Source organism: Giraffa tippelskirchi, chromosome 4, assembly GCF_054371585.1.
Source record: "Giraffa tippelskirchi isolate mGirTip1 chromosome 4, T2T-mGirTip1v1.2.pri, whole genome shotgun sequence".
NCBI classification, from domain to species: Eukaryota; Metazoa; Chordata; class Mammalia; order Artiodactyla; family Giraffidae; genus Giraffa; species Giraffa tippelskirchi.
In genome coordinates, this window is record NC_137278.1 from 183,657,682 (window position 1) to 183,676,568 (window position 18,887).

At 39.4% G+C, this 18,887-nt stretch overlaps 1 protein-coding gene across 2 annotated transcripts in view; it reads left to right on the top strand.

The window, feature by feature from the left end:
- Positions 1-18,333: 18,333 nt before the first annotated feature.
- Positions 18,334-18,887, top strand: part of GYS2 (glycogen synthase 2) — a 76,783-nt gene continuing 76,229 nt past the window's right edge. For both annotated transcript variants that reach the window (XM_081592238.1, XM_081592236.1), the window contains exon 1: positions 18,334-18,451. In XM_081592238.1, coding sequence (XP_081448364.1) covers positions 18,334-18,451 — 118 coding nt within the window. The remainder of the gene's footprint in view (positions 18,452-18,887) is intronic.

Below are 18,887 nucleotides of genomic sequence, written 5' to 3' on the forward strand. Positions count from 1 at the left end.
AATTAAATGAGAAGGTGAAATAAAAGTAAAATCTTATATGATGAAAATTATAAATTAACTAATTATAAATCATAATAAAATAACTTTATAATTGATAAAATTTATTAATGGAAGGATCTAATTTCAGAGAAATTTATATTTCTGAGTGGAAAGACAATATCCTAAAGATATCCATCCTTCAGTTCAGTTCAGTCACTCAGTCTTGTCTGACTCTTCGTGATCCCATGGACTGCAGCACGCTAGGCTTCCCTGTCCATCACCAACTCCCAGAGCTTGCTCAAACTCATGTACATCGAGTCAGTGATGCCATCCAACTATCTCATCCTCAGTCACCCTCTTCTCTGCCTGCCTTACCAATATAAAATAATTTGAATCCCAGGCAAAACCTGAATGAATTGATGTTTTGGTTTTTGGTTTGTTGGTATGAGAGCTCTGAGGGGAGGGTGATTGTTTTTGGATTCGTCCAAATGCAATGGAATTAGATGATACATTTAAAGTAAGATAGTAATATGGTCATAGTTTTATGTTTAAATGGCCACTTTTACTGCTGAGTGGAAAATAGACTGTGTATATTTGTGGCAAAGAGGAAAGCTAAAGAAATGCAAGAAGCCTAGGTAGGAGGAGTAAGAAGGTCCACAATGGAGGGAATATATGTATACATATAGCTGATTCACTTTGTTGTACTACAGAAACTAACACTACTTTGTAATGAGATTATACACCAAAAAAAAAAAAAAATAGAGGGCTAAGGCAGTTTAAGGGCTTCCCAGGTGCGTGACTCAGTGGTAAAGAATCCGCCTGCAATGCTGGAGACTCGAGTTTGATCCCTGGGCTGGGAAAATCCCCCCGAGAAGGAAATGACAACCCACTCCAGTATTCTCACCTGGAAAATTCCATGGACAGAGGAGCCTGGCGGGCTACAGTCTAAGGGGTGGCAAAGAGTCGGACATGATTTAGTGACTAAACAACAATAATAACAACAACAGCACAAAGGAAGTTTAAAGGTTATAGTTAACGACAGGATGTACTGTGTAGTAGCCAAGGTAGAGGAGAGAAATGGACTCCTTTGATATATAATTATGAGAAAAAAAATTGATAGGACTCAAGGCTTAAACTATGAACATTTTCAGATGCAGAATGAAAAATTTGGAAGTATTATTAATAATAAGGATCCTGACATGAGATAGTGATTTCTAATAGGAATGTCATGAAACAAACTGATTGCTAGGAGGCATTAGGGAAAGCCCACATGGACATCTCAAAAAGACTAAGACTCAGAAATGATGAGAGACTTTGCTCTCATCCGAATCTAGCTAATGCTGGGCTTTCAGTAGCTCCCTGCAAAGAGAAAACTAGAAGTTAATATTGGAACTTTCATTTGTATCTGTTGCAAATGTTATGCTGAAATGTTTAAACATTGTTCATTTTATACTTGAATTCAGTCACAATCTAATCCTGTTGTCTTCATAAAATTCTAAATAATGAAATCTTCCAGAAGCTGATACACATTAAATGTATCAACATTAAATAACTTGACTAGGTGGGTTCTACCTGAATTACACTCAAGATTCTGCTCTCCATAGTAAGAAAACTGGGTGAGCAGTATTTCTCATAGAGTTTTCTTTTACCAAGTCCAGTTCCTGAATGCTGTGTTGATTCCAGAGAAGGAAATATTTTCCCCAGGGGAGGATCAACTCCTTTCTCTTGACTTCTCAGGCAGGTTTAAGGAAGTCAATTCTCCATAAGAATGTTTTTTAAAAGTATCATTTTGGCAAATAATTACCATCACAAATAAGAATAAAAGCTTAGCCATAACAATCTTCTGAATCTCTAAAAAAAAAAAAAAAATCAAAAGAGAAAGAAACAGATGCTTAGGACAGATAATAACTTTCTCTTCCTGTTATTCTAGAAACTGCTCTGCTTCTCACTGAAGGAGACAAAATTTTCCCTTTAAATTATGTATTTTGGTAGAGGTGAATTTTTAAAATTCTGTACAATGAAGATAAAGTTCTTAACTTCACATATATACTCAGACTGGTACACATGTCCCAGGTCGTCTGCAAAGCTTCTTATAATAGTATTTGTATATCTTACAATTCCTAACTAAAATTTGTGTGAGTTGAGACAAAAGAAACCTTAAGAACAAGAGTCAAGGTCTTTTTCTATTTTTCCACAAGTGATCTTGTGAAAACTGTGTGCTCTATTCCTGAATCCAGGCCTAATTATTATTATTATTATTATTTTTGGGCTGCTCTGGGTTCTTCACTGGGAGTGTGTGGGCTTTCTGTAGTTGGGTGCGCTAAGTTGTCCCACGGTATCTGGGATCTTTTTTCCCAGACCAGGGATTGCACTCACATTCCCTGCATTGGAAGATAGATTCTTAACCAGTGGACCACCAGAGAAGTCCCTCAAGGCCTAATTTTAACGAGGTGCAAAGAGGAGAAAATAAATGCTTTCTGAACAAGCAGTATCTTTGAACTTCCATCCAGAAGTTTATCTGGTCTTGGACGGGAGGACTCAACATCAGTTTTTAATTGCAAAACTCTAACCTAGTGCCAAATTGATTTTCTCATTCATTCTGGGAATTTGGCCACCTGACTGAGACATATCTCCCAGTTTTTCTGGAGACCAGGTATAGACATGGAAGTAATTTTCCACCAAAGGAAAATTAACCTGGATCAAATCAGTCAATCCTGAAGGAAATCAGTCCTGAATATTCATTGGAAGGACTGACGCTGAAGCTGAGGCTCCACTATTTTGGCCACCTGATGTGAAGAACTGACTCATTGGAAAAGACCCTGATGCTGGGAAAGATTGAAGGCAGGAGGAGAAGGGAGGAGGAGATGGTTGGATGGCATCATCAACTTGATGGACATGAGCTTGAGAAAGCTCCAGGTGTTGGTGATGGACAGGGAAGCCTGGCAGGCTGCAGATCATGGGGTCGCGAAGAGTCGGACACAACTGAGTGACTGAACTGATACTGAACCTGGTGTATTTGCCCATCTCTCCCCTGAAGGTAAGAACTGCTAAGTTAACTGCAAGAGATAATAAATTGATTTTAATTTTAACTCTTCCTTGGTTATTTTAGAAGACATTGCTTACTTATATTCTGATTATTCATTTCCTGAGCCTACCTAAGCAGTATTTGCTTTGCATTGTAGTTAACTTTTCTTCTCTGATTGGTTCATTCTAAAATGTCATCCCTTACTATTCAGCTAATTATGACGTTAATTATGATATAATTATAATTATGATATATTTCCAAGAATAAAAGTTTTCATGAATTCTGGGATTTTCTAAAGTCAGGGACATAAATCAGTTCTGTTCACATTCCTTTGGTGGAAAATTACTTCCATGTTTATACCTGGTCTCTAGAAAAACTGGGAAGTGTGTCTCAGTCAGGTGGCCAAATTCCTAGAATGAATGGGAAAATCAACTCAGCACACAATCTAAAAAGTAAGCTATCCAAGAAATAAACTTTTGGCTTTGCAAACCAAGCTAAAGTTTCTAAGTATTGTCTCAAAAAAAAAAAGAAGGAAAGAAAAATTTTTTAAAGTATAATAATGTTAACACATTCTGTGGATTATAGAGACAACAGCATTACTTTTATCATTCACTATCTTATTCATCTTTGATTTATTTATTCATATATGATTTTTATCTAGATAGCTATACATATGTTTGGTAAAATACTGACTTCATTTAAAACACTTACCTGGAATCACACATCAAAAAAAAAAAAAAAAAAAAGGACAACCTCAAAAGTCAAACCCATGCTCTCAATCACTAAGATACCAATATGCTGAAGAATATATATGCCTCCCACTATGCTTATCTTCATTGCCTTGCATTAGAAAGACTTCTGAAAACAAACACAGTATGTATTTGCCATGTGTGGAAACATGGCACCTATGGACGGACTTAGAGATTCCACAGTATTCCTTGGGAACATTTCTGGGTCACAAGAACATTTTTTTTCTAGTCAAAGTGCCCACGCAATTGCCAGCCACATAAGGTAATAAATACAGTTTCTCCTCCAAGTGCAGTGATTGAGAATAGCCTGGTATTGATCTTGTGAAAGATATGATTTAAAAAAAAAAAAACACCTTTCTATATATATTTATATATATGTTTACTATTAAACATATATATAAATATATTTATATATATGTTTACTATTAAACATATATATAAATATATTTATATATATGTTTAGTATAAAACCACTGTGTAAAAAGCTGTGGCCATATTTTACTTCCTGATTTGGGTGGAGAATGTCAGAAAAGTAAGCCTGTAACTTATTTCTAACCTCCACACCAGTGGCCTTGCATCCAAGTAGTGCTTGGAGAAAAGGGAGTCTAACTGGCAGTCAACCAGTGGTCTCCTGAGTGGAGACTGGGGCAGAGGCAGCTTTGCATCTTGGCCAGCTACGTGTCAACTTCATGCATCAGGATTGCAGTCCCTGGACTCTGAGCCAAAGCAGGACTTGACAGACTCTACGAGGGAGGTGCATACATTCTCTTAAGTAATCCTCACAACCACCTCATGAAATAAATGTTATCATCCCCATGTCATAGGCTAGTGAGTAGTTAGTTCTAATGGAAACTAGCCTGACTCCAAAGCTCTTTTTATTTTTATTTTGTTTTTCCTTATCTTACACACCTCGAGGCATGTGGGATGTTAGTTCCCCGACCAGGGATAGAGCCCTCGAACCCTGCATTGGAAGGACAGAGTCTTAACGACTGGACCACCAGGGAAGTCCCACAAAGCTCCCCCTTTAAAAAAAGATTTCGCTATACTACCTCTCCAGCAATCTGATACATGTACAGTCTCATCAGGCTTTGGTTTCTCCTCTTGGCAGATTTTGTCATTAACTTTACACACCTTTGCTTTGATTTTGATTTTTTTAACTGATATATTTTAAAAAATGGTCGTATTGATTCTATTGAAATTTTAATAGGAAAAAGGAGGATGGGTATACATTGAAAAATACTCACAAAATTCGATTGAACATCTCAGGGTGACTTACTCTCTCCCCAGAGAGAAATCCTCTCTCTGCCTTCTCTCTTCCCCAAATCCCATTCTTTCAGCTCTTCATTCCCAAGAGCTAAAGCTCCTCCTCCGAATCTCTTCATCTTCTATAATCAACTCAGGAAAGAAGAGTTTAAAATAAAGCCAGAGAAGAGAGCACAGTGAAGCAAAAGTTCTATTCCAAAAACAAGTTCTGGGTGTCTGAGCAAAACTCCATTTATGCTCCCCTAAAATCATCTCAATGATCAAGGTCAAAAATCTTTCTCATTGTCATCAATGAGCATGACAATGGGCATTGTCAACTTAGATTACAAGGTTAATTTTAAAATAACTTCTTCTTTCTTTGACCATTTCCTGATCAGCAACTCCAAATGTGCACAGTAAAAAAATAAAATTAAAACCTAAGATTCCTGTGTTTTTAGGGAGTCATTTGCAGTTAACCTAAATGAGTAAAATGGCCCTGTGGAGACAAGGTGAATATGGTGACTGCTAATTAAGACAGGCTTCTCCAGTTCCAGTGACTGGTGCTGTGAAGGTATGCAAATAGAATCTAGATTTTTCAGGAGAAAATAGAAACCCAAAGTTTTATGTTAAATTTCCATTTTTTGAGAAATAATTACTCCTTTTATATTAAGCACTAGGAATCTGCCTGCAATGTGAGAGACCCGGGTTCAACCCCAGGTTGGGAAGATCCTGTGGCGAAGAGAATGACTACCCTCTCCAGTATTCTTGCCTGGAGAATTCCATGGACAGGGGAGCTTGGCACACTATAGTCCATGGGGTCACAAAAAGTCAGACACCACCGAGCAACTAACACTTTCACTTCCATACCAAGTAAAATTCAGGGGACCGTACTGTGACTTCTGCCATAAAAGCTGAATTTTCTGGAGCTCTGTTTCAGCACTCTGCAGTCCCTCTTCCTGGGATCTTACTGTTCCTGTAATCTCAGTTACCAGTTATGTCTGAGGTCAGTCCTCTGAGGTTCTGAGTAGGGAGTATATCTAACATTTTTTTGGACACCTGGCTGGTATTTCAAACTCACCATGGCTAAAAATGAAGTCAGTCTAATCTCTCAAGTAAATCTATTCTTCCCCTCAGTGTTTCTTGTTTTAGTACACTGAATGACCATCTGCGTAGATGCCAGGCTAGGCACCAAGCTACCCTTCTCCACTACCAGAACTCCAGGTCTTGTGATCCTGTGAACTCTTTTTTTTTTTTCTCCAATTGTTTCCACTATTTATTTATTATTCATTTATCCTGAAGTATAGTTGATTTCTCCTAGGTACTGGCACACACAAAGTTTTGCTTGTGCCCTCCAAGAATCTGTTTCCCCAGTCCTGTGTAAGTTCTGTAATCAAATCCCACTGGCCTCCAAAGTCAAATTCCCTGAGGGTTCTCAGTCCCTTTGCCAGATCCCCAGGTTGGGAAATCTGTTGAGGGTGCTAGAACCTCCTTAACAGTGTGAGAATTTATTTGGTATAATTGTTCTGAAGATTGTGGGTTGTATGCTCTATGGCTCTATAGTGGGGCTAATGGCAACCTTCTCCAAGAGGGCTTATGCCATATGCTGTGTGACCCCGGTCTGCTGCACCCAGAGCCGCTGCCCCTGTGGCAGGGCACTGCTGACCCGTACCTCTACAGGAGATAATCAAACACTCAAAGGCAGGTCTGGTTCAGTCTCTGTGGGGGTCTCTGGGTCCTGGTGCACACAAGATTTTGTTTGAGCCCTCTGAGCATCTCTGGTGGGCATAGAGTTTGATTCTAAATGTGATCTTGCCCCTCCTACTATCTTCCTGGGGCTTCTCCTTTGCCCTTGGACATGGAGAATCTTTTTTTGGTGGGATCCAAAATTCTCCTGTCGATGGTTGTTCACCAGCGAGTTGTAATTTTGGAATTCTCACAGAAGAAGATGAGCACACATCCTTCTCTGTCATCTTGTCTCAAGCAGTAATGCTGAAGAAGCTGAAGTTGAATGGTTCTGTGAAGACCTACAACACCTTCTAGAACTAACACCCTCCAAAAGATGTCCCTTTCATCCTAGAGAACTGGAATGCAAAAGTAGCAAGTCAAAAGATACCTGGAGTAACAGACAAACTTGGCCTAGGAGTACAAAATGAAGCAGGGCAAAGGCAAACAGTTTTGCCAAGAGAACACACTGGTCATAGCAAACACCCTCTTCCAAAAACGCAAGAGAAGACTATACACGGACATCACCAGATGGTCAAAACCGAAATCAGATTGATTATATTCTTTGCAGCTAAAGATGGAGAAGCTCTATACAGTCAGCAAAATCAAGACTGGGAGCTAACCGTGGCTCAGATCATAAAATCCTTATTGCAAAATTCAGACTTAAATTGAAGAAAGTAGGGAAAACCAGTAGACCATTCAAGTATGACCTAAATCAAATCTCTTACAATTATACAGTGGAAGTGACAAATAGATTCAAGGGATTAGATTTGATAGACAGAGTGCCTGAAGAACAATGGAAGGAAGTTCGTGACATTGTACAAGAGGCAGGGATCAAGACCATCCCCAAGAAAAAGAAATGCAAAAAGGGAAAATGGTTGTGTGAAGAGGCCTTACAAATAGCTGAGAAAAGAAGAGAAGCTAAAGGCAAAGGAGAAAAGGAAAGATATACCCATCTGGATGCAGAGTTTCAAAGAATAGCAAGGAGAGATAAGAAAGCCTTCCTCAGTGATCAGTGCAAAGAAATAGAGGAAAACAATAGAATGGAAAAGACTAGAGATCTCTTCAAGAAAATGACAAATACCAAGGGAACATTTCATGCAAAGATGGGCACATAAAAGGACAGAAATTGTATGAACCTAACACAAGCAGAACATATTAAGAATAAGTGGCAAGAATGCACAGAAGAACTATATAAGAAAGATCTTCATGACTCAGATAGCCATGATGGTGTGATCATCCACCTAGAGCCAGACATCCTGGAGTGCAAAGTCAAGTGGGCCTTCAGAAGCATCACTATGAACAAAGTGGAGGTGATGGAATTCCAGCTGAGCTATTTCAACTCCGAAAAGGTGATGCTGTGCAAGTGCTGCACTCAATATGCCAGCAAATTTGGAAAACTCAGCAGTGGACACAGGACTGGAAAAGGTCAGTTTTCATTCCAATCCCAAAGAAAGGCAATGCCAAAGAATGTTCAGACTACTCCACAATGGCACTGATCTCACACATTAGCAAATTAATGCTCAAAATTCTCCAAGCCAGACTTCAACTGGGAACCCGAACTGAGAACTTCCAGATGTTCAAGCTGGATTTAGAAAGGCAGAGGAACCAGAGATCAAATTGCAAACATCTGTTGGATCATAGAAAAATCAACAAAATTCCAGAAAAACATCTCAGTTCAGTCCAGTCGCTCAGTCGTATCCGACTCTTTGCAACCCCATGAATTGCAGCACACCAGGCCTCTCTGTCCATCACCAACTCCCGGAGTCTACCCAAACCCATGTCCATCGAGTCGGTGATGCCATCCAACTGTCTCATCCTCTGTCGTCCCCTTCTCCTCCCGCCCCCAATCCTACCCAGCGTTAGGGTTTTTTCCAATGAGTCAACTCTCCGCATGAGGTGGCCAAAGTATTGGAGTTTCAGCTTCAACATCAGTCCTTCCAATGAACACCCAGGGCTGATCTCCTTTAGGATGGATTGATTGGATCTCCTTGCAGTCCAAGGGACTCTCAAGAGTCTTCTCCAACACCACAGTTCAAAAGCATCAATTCTGTGGCGCTCAGCTTTCTTCACCGTCCAACTCTCACATCCATACATGACCACTGGAAAAACCATAGCCTTGACTAGACGAACTTTTGTTGGCAAAGTAATGTCTCTGATTTTAAATATGCTATCTAGGTTGGTCATAACCTTCCTTCCAAGGAGTAAGCGTCTTTTAATTTCATGACTGCCATCACCATCAGCAGTGATTTTGGAGCCCAAAAAAATAAAGTCTAACACTGTTTGCACTGTTTCCCCATCTATTTCCCATGACGTGATGGGACCAGATGCCATGATCTTAGTTTTCTGAACATTGAGCTTTAAGCCAGCTTTTTCACTCTCCTCTTTCACTTTCATCAAGAGGCCCTTTAGTTCCTCTTCACTTTCTGCCATAAGGGTGGTGTCATCTGCATATATGAGGTTATTGATATTTCTCCCGGCAATCTTGATTCCAGCTTGTGTTTCTTCCAGCCCAGCGTTTCTCATGATGTGCTCTGCATATAAGTTAAATAAGCAGGGTGACAATATACAGCCTTGACGTACTCCTTTTCCTATTTGGAACCAGTCTGTTGTTCCATGTCCAGTTCTAACTGTTGCTTCCTGACCTGCACACAGGTTTCTCAAGAGACAGGTCAAATGGTCTGGTATTCCCATCTCTTTCAGAATTTTCCACAGGTTCTTGTGATCCACACAGTCAAGGCTTTGGCATAGTCAATAAAGCGGAAATAGATGTTTTTCTGGAACTCTCTTGCTTTTTCGATGATCCAGTGGATGTTGGCAATTTGATCTCTGGTTCCTCTGCCTTTTCTAAAACCAGCTTGAACACTGGAAGTTCACGGTTCACATATTGCTGAAGCCTGGCTTGGAGAATTTTGAGCATTAGCATGTGAGATAAGTGCAATTGTGCGGTAGTTTGAGCATTCTTTGGCATTGCCTTTCTTTGGGATTGGAATGAAAACTGACCTTTTCCAGTCCTGTGGCCACTGCTGAGTTTTCCAAATTTGCTGGCATATTGAGAAAAACATCTACTTCTTCTTTATTGACTATGCCAAAGCCTTTGACTGGGTGGATCACACCAAACTGTGGAAAATTCTTAAAGAGATGGGGATACAGACCACCTTTCCTGCCTCCTGAGAAATCTGTATGCAGGCCAGGAAGCAACAGTTAGAACTGGACATGGAACAACAGACAGGTTCCAAATTGGGAAAGGATTATGTCAAGGCTCTATATTGTCACTCTGCTTATTTAACTTATATGCAGAGTACATCATGCAAAATGCCAGGCTGGATGAAGCACAAGCTGGAATCAAGATTGCTGGGAGAAATATCAATAACCTCAGATATGCAGATGATACCACCCTTATAGCAGAAAGAGAAGAAGAATTAAAGAGCCTCTTGATGAAAGTGAAAGAAGAGAGTGAAAAAGTTGGCTTAAAACTCAACATTCAGAAAACTAAGATCATGGCATCTGGTCCCATCACTTCATGGCAAATAGATGGGGATTCCTTGGTGGCTCAGACATTAAAGCTTCTACCTGCAATGCGGGAGACCCGTGTTCGATCCCTAGGTTGGAAAGGTCCCCTGGAGAAGGAAATGGCAACCCATCCAAGTACTCTTGCCTAGAAAATTCCATGGACAGAGAAGCCTGGTGGGCTACAGTCCATAGGGTTGCAAAGAGTTGGACACGACTGAGCGACTTCACTTTCTTTCGCAATGGAAAGAGTGACAGACTTTATTTTCTTGGGCTCAAAATCACTGCAGATGGTGACTGCAGCCATGTAATTAAAAGATGCTTGCTCTGTGGAAGAAAAGCTATGACCAACCTAGTCAGCATATTAAAAAGCAGAGACGTTACTTTGCCAACAAATGTCCATCTAGTCAAAGCTATGGTTTTTCCAGTGGTCATGTATGGCTGTGAGAATTGGATTATAAAGAAAGCTGAGCACCAAAGAATGGATGCTTTCCAACTGTGGTGTTGGAGAAGACTCTTGAGAGTCCTTTGGACTGCAAGAAGATTAAACCAGTCAATCCTAAAGGAAATCAGTCCTGAATATTCATAGGAAGGACTGACGTTGTAGCTGAAACTCCAATACTTTGGCCATCTTATGGGAAGAACTGACTCATTGGAAAAGACCCTGATGCTGGGAAAGGTTGAAGGCAGGAGGAAAAGGCGATGACAGAGGATGAGATGGTTGGATGGCATCACTGACTCATTGGACATGAGTTTGAGCAAGCTCCGGGAGTTGGTAATGGACAGGGAAGCCTGGTGTGCTGCAGTCCACGGAGTCACAAAGAGTCGGACGTGACTGAGTACTTGCATAGATTACATTGGAGTCAATTTTTTTTTTTAAACTGAGATTGGGTTTCCTAGACAGCATATAAGTGGAACATCTAGGTCAAAATGTATGTGTCAGCCCTCAGGCACATTCAGCCAGTGAGATGCTCAGACTCTGAAAAGACCAGTTGCAGGAAATACAACCTTCTAGGTCCTTCTCATTCTAAGGCATCCTCTCTTCTCACTTGGGATCCTCCCAAGCTATTTAAATTATTCTCTCTTGGTCTAGCTTCTCTTCATCTTGCAGGTATAATTGAACTTTAAGAATTTAGATGTTCATTTATGGGTGCTCAAAAACTACAAACACATCATCTTTAGTCTCATCTCTCCATAATCTATTCTCCAGTGTTCAGTGATAGTGATATTTGGAAAACATCAACCATCAGAATGATTCCGTTTTCAAACTGGCACACCATAGAATCAGAAGCCGCTCACAAAACTTGTCTGAAAAAAAATACCCACACTCCTACGTGGTTTGTTCTAATTTTTCATTAAGCTACTACACAAGGGTATTTACTCTGTGAGAGTTCATTGGGCTTACAATTTATGCACTCTACTGTGTGTATGCGTGTTTGCTAAGTCACTTCACTCATGTCTGACTCTTTTCAACCCTATGGACTGTAGGCCACCAGGCTCCTTTGTCTGTGGGGGATTCTCCAGTCAAGAATACTGGAGTGGGTTACCATGCCCTCCTCCAGGGGATTTTCCCAACCCAAGGATTGAACCCAAGTTTCTTACATCTCCTGTATTGGCAGCCAGGTTCTTTACCACCAGGACCATCTTGGGAAGCCCATGTGTGTACTCTGTTTCAACTTAAAATTTAAAAATATGTAAAAATTAAATAAAAATTAAATTAAAAAATAATTCAATCATGGTTTCCCCTTGCTCTCATGATAAATTCATAACTCCTTTTCTCTCTTCTTTTTTACCAACTTTATTGAGATGCAATTGCCACATAAAATTGGGTAAGTTTAAGTTTTACAACATGATGATTTGATGAATTTATGTATTGTGAAATCATTACTACAGTAGGGGTAATTAATACCTCTTTCACCTCACATAATTACCTTGGTTATAGCATTCAAGACTTACTCCTCTACCAACATTAAGTATGTAATAGCATTGCTAACTAAAATCATCATGCTGTACATTTGATCCCCAGAACTTATTCATTTTGTGACTGGAAATTTGTATCCTTTGATCAACATCTCCCCATTTTTCCCAGCCCCTAGCCCCTGGCAATCACCAATCAACACTGTTTCTATAAGTCTGGCTTTTTTTAGATTGCACATGTGGTAATTGTGATTCTCTGTCTGACTTATTTCACTTAGCATAATGCCTTCAAGGTCCATTCATGTTGCTAAAAATGGCAAACTTTCCTTCTTTCTCACAGTTAATATTTCATTACACACACACACATATATATATATCACATTTTCTTTATCTATTCATCCATCAGTGAATACTAAGGTTGTTTTCACATCTTGGCTATGGTAAATAATGTTCCAAAGAACATGAGGATGCAGTTATCTTTTCCAGTTAGCATTTCTATTCCCTTCATGTAAATACTCAGAGTGCAATTGCTGAGTCATATAGTAGTTTTCAGTTTTTTGAACTGTTTTCCACAGTGACTACATTAATTTACATTCCCATCATCAGTGTCTGAGGATTTCGTTTTCTCCACATCCTCACCAGGACTAGTCATTTTTGGTCCGTTTGATAATAGCCGTTCTAACAGGTGCCAGGTGGTATTTCATAGTGGTTTTGACTTGCATTTCCCTGATGATTAGTGATGTTGAGTATCTTCTCATGTACCTAATGGCCACCTGTATGTCCTCTTGGGAAAAACGTCTATTCAGATCCTCTGCCAATTCTTAATTTTTTTTTTTTTTTGGTATTCAGTTATATGAGTTTCTTATATATTATCACATATATGATTTGCAAATATTTTCTCTCCTTCATAGTTTGCTTTTTTATTTTGTTGATGGTTTCCTTTTCCGTGAAGAAGTTTTTAGTTTGAAATAATCCCACTTGTTTATTTTTGCTTTTGTTGCCTTTGCTCTTGTTGTTAAATCCAAAAACACATTGTCAAGACTAACGTCAAGAAGCTTATTTATTATGCTTTCTTCTAGGAGTTTTATGATTTCAGATCTTATATTTAAGTCTTTAATCCATTTTGGGTTAACTTTTGAGTGTGATAATGAGAGAACAGCCTAGTGTCTTTCTTTTGCACGTGGCTGTCAGCTTTCTCAACACCATTTATTAAGACCGTCCTATGCCCATTGTTTATTCTTGCTTCCTTTGTCATAAATTTATTTCTGGATTTTATTCTTTCTGAAGCAATTGTCTTTTAAAAAAATATTTGTGTGTTTATTTATTTGTCTGTGTGGGGCCTTAGTTGTGGCACTCTGGCTCTCCAGCTGTAGCACACGGGCTCCAGAGTGCGCAGGCTCAGTAGCTGCACTGCCTGGGCTAAGTTGCTCTATGGCCTGTGGGATCCTAGTTCCCTGACCAGGAATTGAACCCAGGTCCCCTGCATTGGAAGGCGGCTTCTAAACCACTGGACCACCAGGGAAGTCCCTTTCTGACGCAATTATAATTAGAATTTTTTTCTTAACTTCTCTTCATAACAGTTTGTTATTAGTGTATAGTAATGCAACAGATTTTGTTATTGATTTTTTATCCTCCAGCTTTACTGAATTCATTTATCAGCTCTAACATATTTTTGGTGGAGTTTTTAGGGTTTTCTATATATAATATCATGTCATCCTCAAATATTGACAGTTTTACTTCTTTTCTGATTTCCTTCTGTTTCTCTTTCTTGGGAGATCATTCTCAATATCTAGTTGTGTTAATTCTACTGTTACCTGTATTTAATTCATCACTTTCAAAGTCCTTTAATTACTTGTTTCATAATGACTTTCCCTGACAGGATGTAAACTTCATGAAGTCAAGGATTCTGGTCACAGTCCCTGAGACGTTGCATTTAATTCTCTATTTTAATCTTATTTCTGTAGTGACAACAGCAACCCATGCATAACAAGCTACAGACAATGAACAAGTGAGAGTGTAGAAGTGAACTATAGAGAGATATCACCTTGGAAAGGCACTCTCTATACTTCAGGAAGAAAAAGATCAAATGTTAATATCTTGTTGAGAAGAAAACAAGAGATTATCTATGGAAGGGGTAAGTACTACATTCTAGAATCTGTGACTGATAGGAAAGATTCATAACCTCAGATTCCAAGCCTCTTCTCTTGCCCTCCTCGATATTCCTTTTTTCTCTTTTTTGTAGAGAAAACTGAGAAATCTTTTCAGAGCATAAATAAGATGATATTGCTACCCTGCATAAAATCAGTCAATGATTTTCCAAATCAACCAAAATAAAATGCAAGTTCTCAGCCGGCATTTCTTTGATTTGTTCTCTGCTTTTGTCTCTATTTCCCCTCCAGACTTCTCATTCATTTTGCTCTGGGCCCTAAGCACATTGGCCTTTCTGTTGCTGTGTACTTAAAGGCATTCCTCTCTCTTCTCCCTGATCTTCAAGTGTAGCCTCTTTTCATTATTCGTGTCTCAATTCATGTAACACTTCCTCAGAGTCATCTTCCTTGCCCTCTCCAGCTGAAGTACCCGTTTCTATCAAATGGCACCCTCTACCATTGTGGTTTTTCTTCTTTGGAAACTTCGGCTTACATGATTAATGTCTGTCTATTCACACAGAGGCAGGGACTTGTCTACCATTTATAGAAAATACCTTCAGCTCCTACAATAGTAGTACACAATAGGTGCTCCATATATGTGTTAGCAGAATCCTTCTGGATATGCAGGTGAGGGCTAATCAAGCCTTTGAAATCCTAAAGACTTCCAAGAAGATTGCAAAATTGCAAGGCAAATGTGTGGTTTCTAAATGTATCTAGTGACCTCTGCTGGAATACTTACCAAGGAAACCAGCTAAGAATCCTTTTTTTTTTTTTTTTTTCCACTTAATTTCCCTCTCACCTCTCTCTTTTTGGTTATCCTCAGAGTTATGGTTTATTACAGGGAAAACACAGAGATTAAAATGAACCAAGAGAAGAACAGCATAAGGCAGAGTCTAGGAAAAGTACTATTAATAAATATGGAGCTCCCATTGTCCTCTCCCCATGGAATCTTGTACTTGTTATTTTCCTGGGATTTGTGTGCAACACATGGAATATTGTCACTAGGGAAGCCCACCTGAGCCTTGTTGTTCAGAGTTCTTATTTGTTTAAACTCTTAGTTGAATGTATAGTTTTGTTTTGTTTTTGTTTTTTGGCCACGCTACACATAGCTGCAAGATCTTACTTCCCTGGTGTTGTTTAGTTACTAAGTCATGTCCGACTTTTTTGTGATCCCACAGACTGTAGCCCACCAGGCTCCTCTCTGTATGGCATTTCCCAGGCAAGAATTCTGAAGTGGGTTGCCATTTCCATCTCCAGGGGTTCTTCCCGACCCAGGGACTGAACACATGTCCCCTGCATTGGCAGGCGGATTCTTTACCACTGAGCCACCAGGAAAGCCCTTACTTCCCTGACCAGGGACCAAACCCCAGTCCCCTGCAGTGGAAGCGCGGAGTATGACCACCAGGGAAGTCCTTGAAGAATAGTTAATTTACAATGTTGTGTTAGTTTCAGGTGAACAGCAAAGTGATTCATGTTATCTTTTTGAATCAGAGTTTTCTCCGGATATATGCCCAGGAGTGGAATTACAGGATTGTGGTAACACTTTTTAGCTTTTTAAGGAATCTCCATACTGTTCTGCATACAGGCTGTGCCAATGTACATTCCCACCAACAGTGTGGGAGTGTTGCCTTTTTTCCACACCCTCTCCAGCATTTATTTGTAGACTTTTAAATGATGGACATTCTGATTGGTGGAAGATGATACCTCATTGTAGTCCTGATTTGCATTTCTCTAGTAATTAGCGACTGAGCATCCTTTCATGTAGGGCTTCCCCAGTGGCTCAGCAGTAAAGAATCCGCCTGCAATACAGGAGCCACAGGAGACATGAGTTCAATCCCTGTGAGGGGAGGATCCTCTGGAGGAGGGCGTGGCAACCTCCTCTAGTATTCTTGCCTGGAGAATCCCATGGACAGGGGAGCCTGGTGGGCAGTCCATGGGATGGCAAAGAGTCAGACATGACTGAAGCGACTTAGCAAACATACACATCCTTTCATGTACCTGTTGGCTGTCTGTATATCTTCTTTGGAGAAATGCCTGTTTAGGTCTTCCACCCATTTTTTGGATTGGGTCGTTTGGTTTTTAGATATTAAGGTGTATATCACCTCTTTTTACTGAATGATAAAATGTTGGTGTGAGTGTAAAATTAGAGCTCAGAAACTGTTGAGAGTCTTTCTCCCGCCTTGGAGAAATCTCACCTCCCTTTCTGTCTAGATATCTGTTCTCTTTTGGCTTCCAATTAATCAGTTTGTCCTTTTAGCACAAAACTTAAAGGAGAGTATTCAGGAATATAGGAAACAGAGAACTTTCTCTGATTCTCTTCTAAATCTTATTGCATAAATGACTGCGTTCTTTTCATATATATCTGAAGGAAAACAAATTCATCCAGATAAACGTGGATTGATAAAGGTATTTTCCATGGACATATTTCCATGGAAAATATATATATATTTTTTTTCCTGAAAGAATGTAAAAAGAGCTGAGAATTCCGCCTTCCATTTGGAATTCTCTGGGAAGTCCATAAGATTTATTTCTGCTGGTTTACCTCATATGAGAATCTACCAAAGCCTGTGATCTACCAGCTCTGAACCTCTGCGTCCCTAACAAACACCGCTCCTAGGATTACAGTTCAGCGAAAGAGGGACTGAAAGTTCTAGAGAACCGAAGAATGCTTCGAGGTTGATTGCTATCTGTGACATCCCTAGGTGGGCTGCTTCAGTGGGAAAATACGGTTCATTTATTTCACTTCTGTTGACTCAGGGAGCAATTTTGAAAAAGACATTCACTGCTAAAAAGCAAAGAATTACAAAGTGTGTCCTTGTGTCAGGCATAATAGGTTCAAGGGTTATATTACTTTGGGTTAGTGTTTACAAGTGTTAGTCTACTTTGAGGGATTGTTAGGAAATGAAGGGTTGTTGAGAGTGCTGGTATTTGAGGCAAACCCCAGGTGAAAGCCAACAGCCAGGAATTTCAAAAATCCAAAGTAATGAGAGTGAGAGTGAAATAATCAGGAGGTGATCTGATTGTACTTTCAAAAATTCTTTCCTTGTTCTGTGTATGGTATGACTATATGTACTTGTGTTTATTGCAGAAAATTTGTAGGATAACAGTAAACAGAAAAGATCACCTAAATATTAATTGTCATCACTACCACCTAAAGAAAACCATTGTAAGAATTTTGTTTATATTTATTCCAATCTTCCCATCCATTGAATTATTCTTTATCAATTTGATACTATTTGAGGTAAACTGACTAAAATTAATTTCTACAACCTCATTAAAATGATCTGATGATCATTGATCAAAATTACATTCTTTGTATATTATACCTAAATACATCATGATATTTATACTTTTTCATAAGGAAATTTTTAAGAAAAGTAATCAAGGAAAAGGGAACCAAGATCAACGTTTATCATCAAAATTCAATTTGTCAATGTGGAACAAAACAACTAGAAATAATGTTTTTATTGATCTAAAAATGGAAATCAAAAGGAAAAATAACAGGAAATCTAAAGAGATTTAAAGCTTAGAAACATGTCCCAATCAGTTGTACATGTAACCTACAATGATCTGCGTACTTTATAAGTGGAATTGCTATTCCTGGATCACTTTGGAGGTGATGAAATAAGTACTAGTGACTGTGTGAGTCTAGGAGTTTGTTCAAGAGGACAAGGGTTAAAGGTCTGTGCTAACGTCAGGATGAGCCTGTAAGGATTCCCTTATCCTAGGAGTGTTTACCTAAGCCCTAAGCTGGTGGGTTTTTACTTGTGATTGCTCTGGGTTATTTGGGTAGATATTGATCAGAGATAGTGTCCTCACTGGACCTTCCCAGAGAGAGTGTAAAAGGAGCTGAGAATTCCGCTTTCCATTGGGAATTCTCTGGGAAGCCCATGAGATTTATTTCTGCTGGTTTACTTCATACGAGAAGTTACCAAAGTCTGCCGTCTCCCAGCTCTTAACCTCTGCGTCCCTAACACGCATCACTCCTGGGATAACAGTTCACCGAAAGAGAGCCCGAAAGTGCGGGAGAACTGAAGGAAGAATGCTTCGAGGTCGATCGCTATCTGTGACATCCCTAGGTGGGCTGCCTCGGTGGGAAACCGGACTTCCTGTGGAGAATTTACTGCTCTTTGAAGTCTCTTGGGAAGTGACCAATAAAGGTTTGTACTGCCCCTGAGGCAGCTATTTGCCAGATCTCTGAAGAATGTAGATTAAGAATTCACAGCTCGCACTCTAGTGAGAATGAACTGCCCTTGTGAGTGAGGCAAGTATTCAAACCGAATACAGGTTTAGACGAGGTTTAACCTGTCTATTTCAACAGGCGATGAAAAGTTACACTGGTGTAGTGTTGAAGGGAGAGACAACTGAAAATATTAGTCTTGGTCAGGGAATGCGCATTTAAATTAAAATTAGAAATTTATATTATGACAAAACAGAAATATAGAATTAATATTTACTTTTTGGGTTTCATGAGTATTTTTTTCAGGAACAAAGTTCAGTTTTGTAGTTTATTTTAGGAAGAATTTTGCCTGATCAGGACTAATTAGAAATTTCAACCCCCTGCTCTGTTAGCAAGTATGTGAAATATTTAATAAC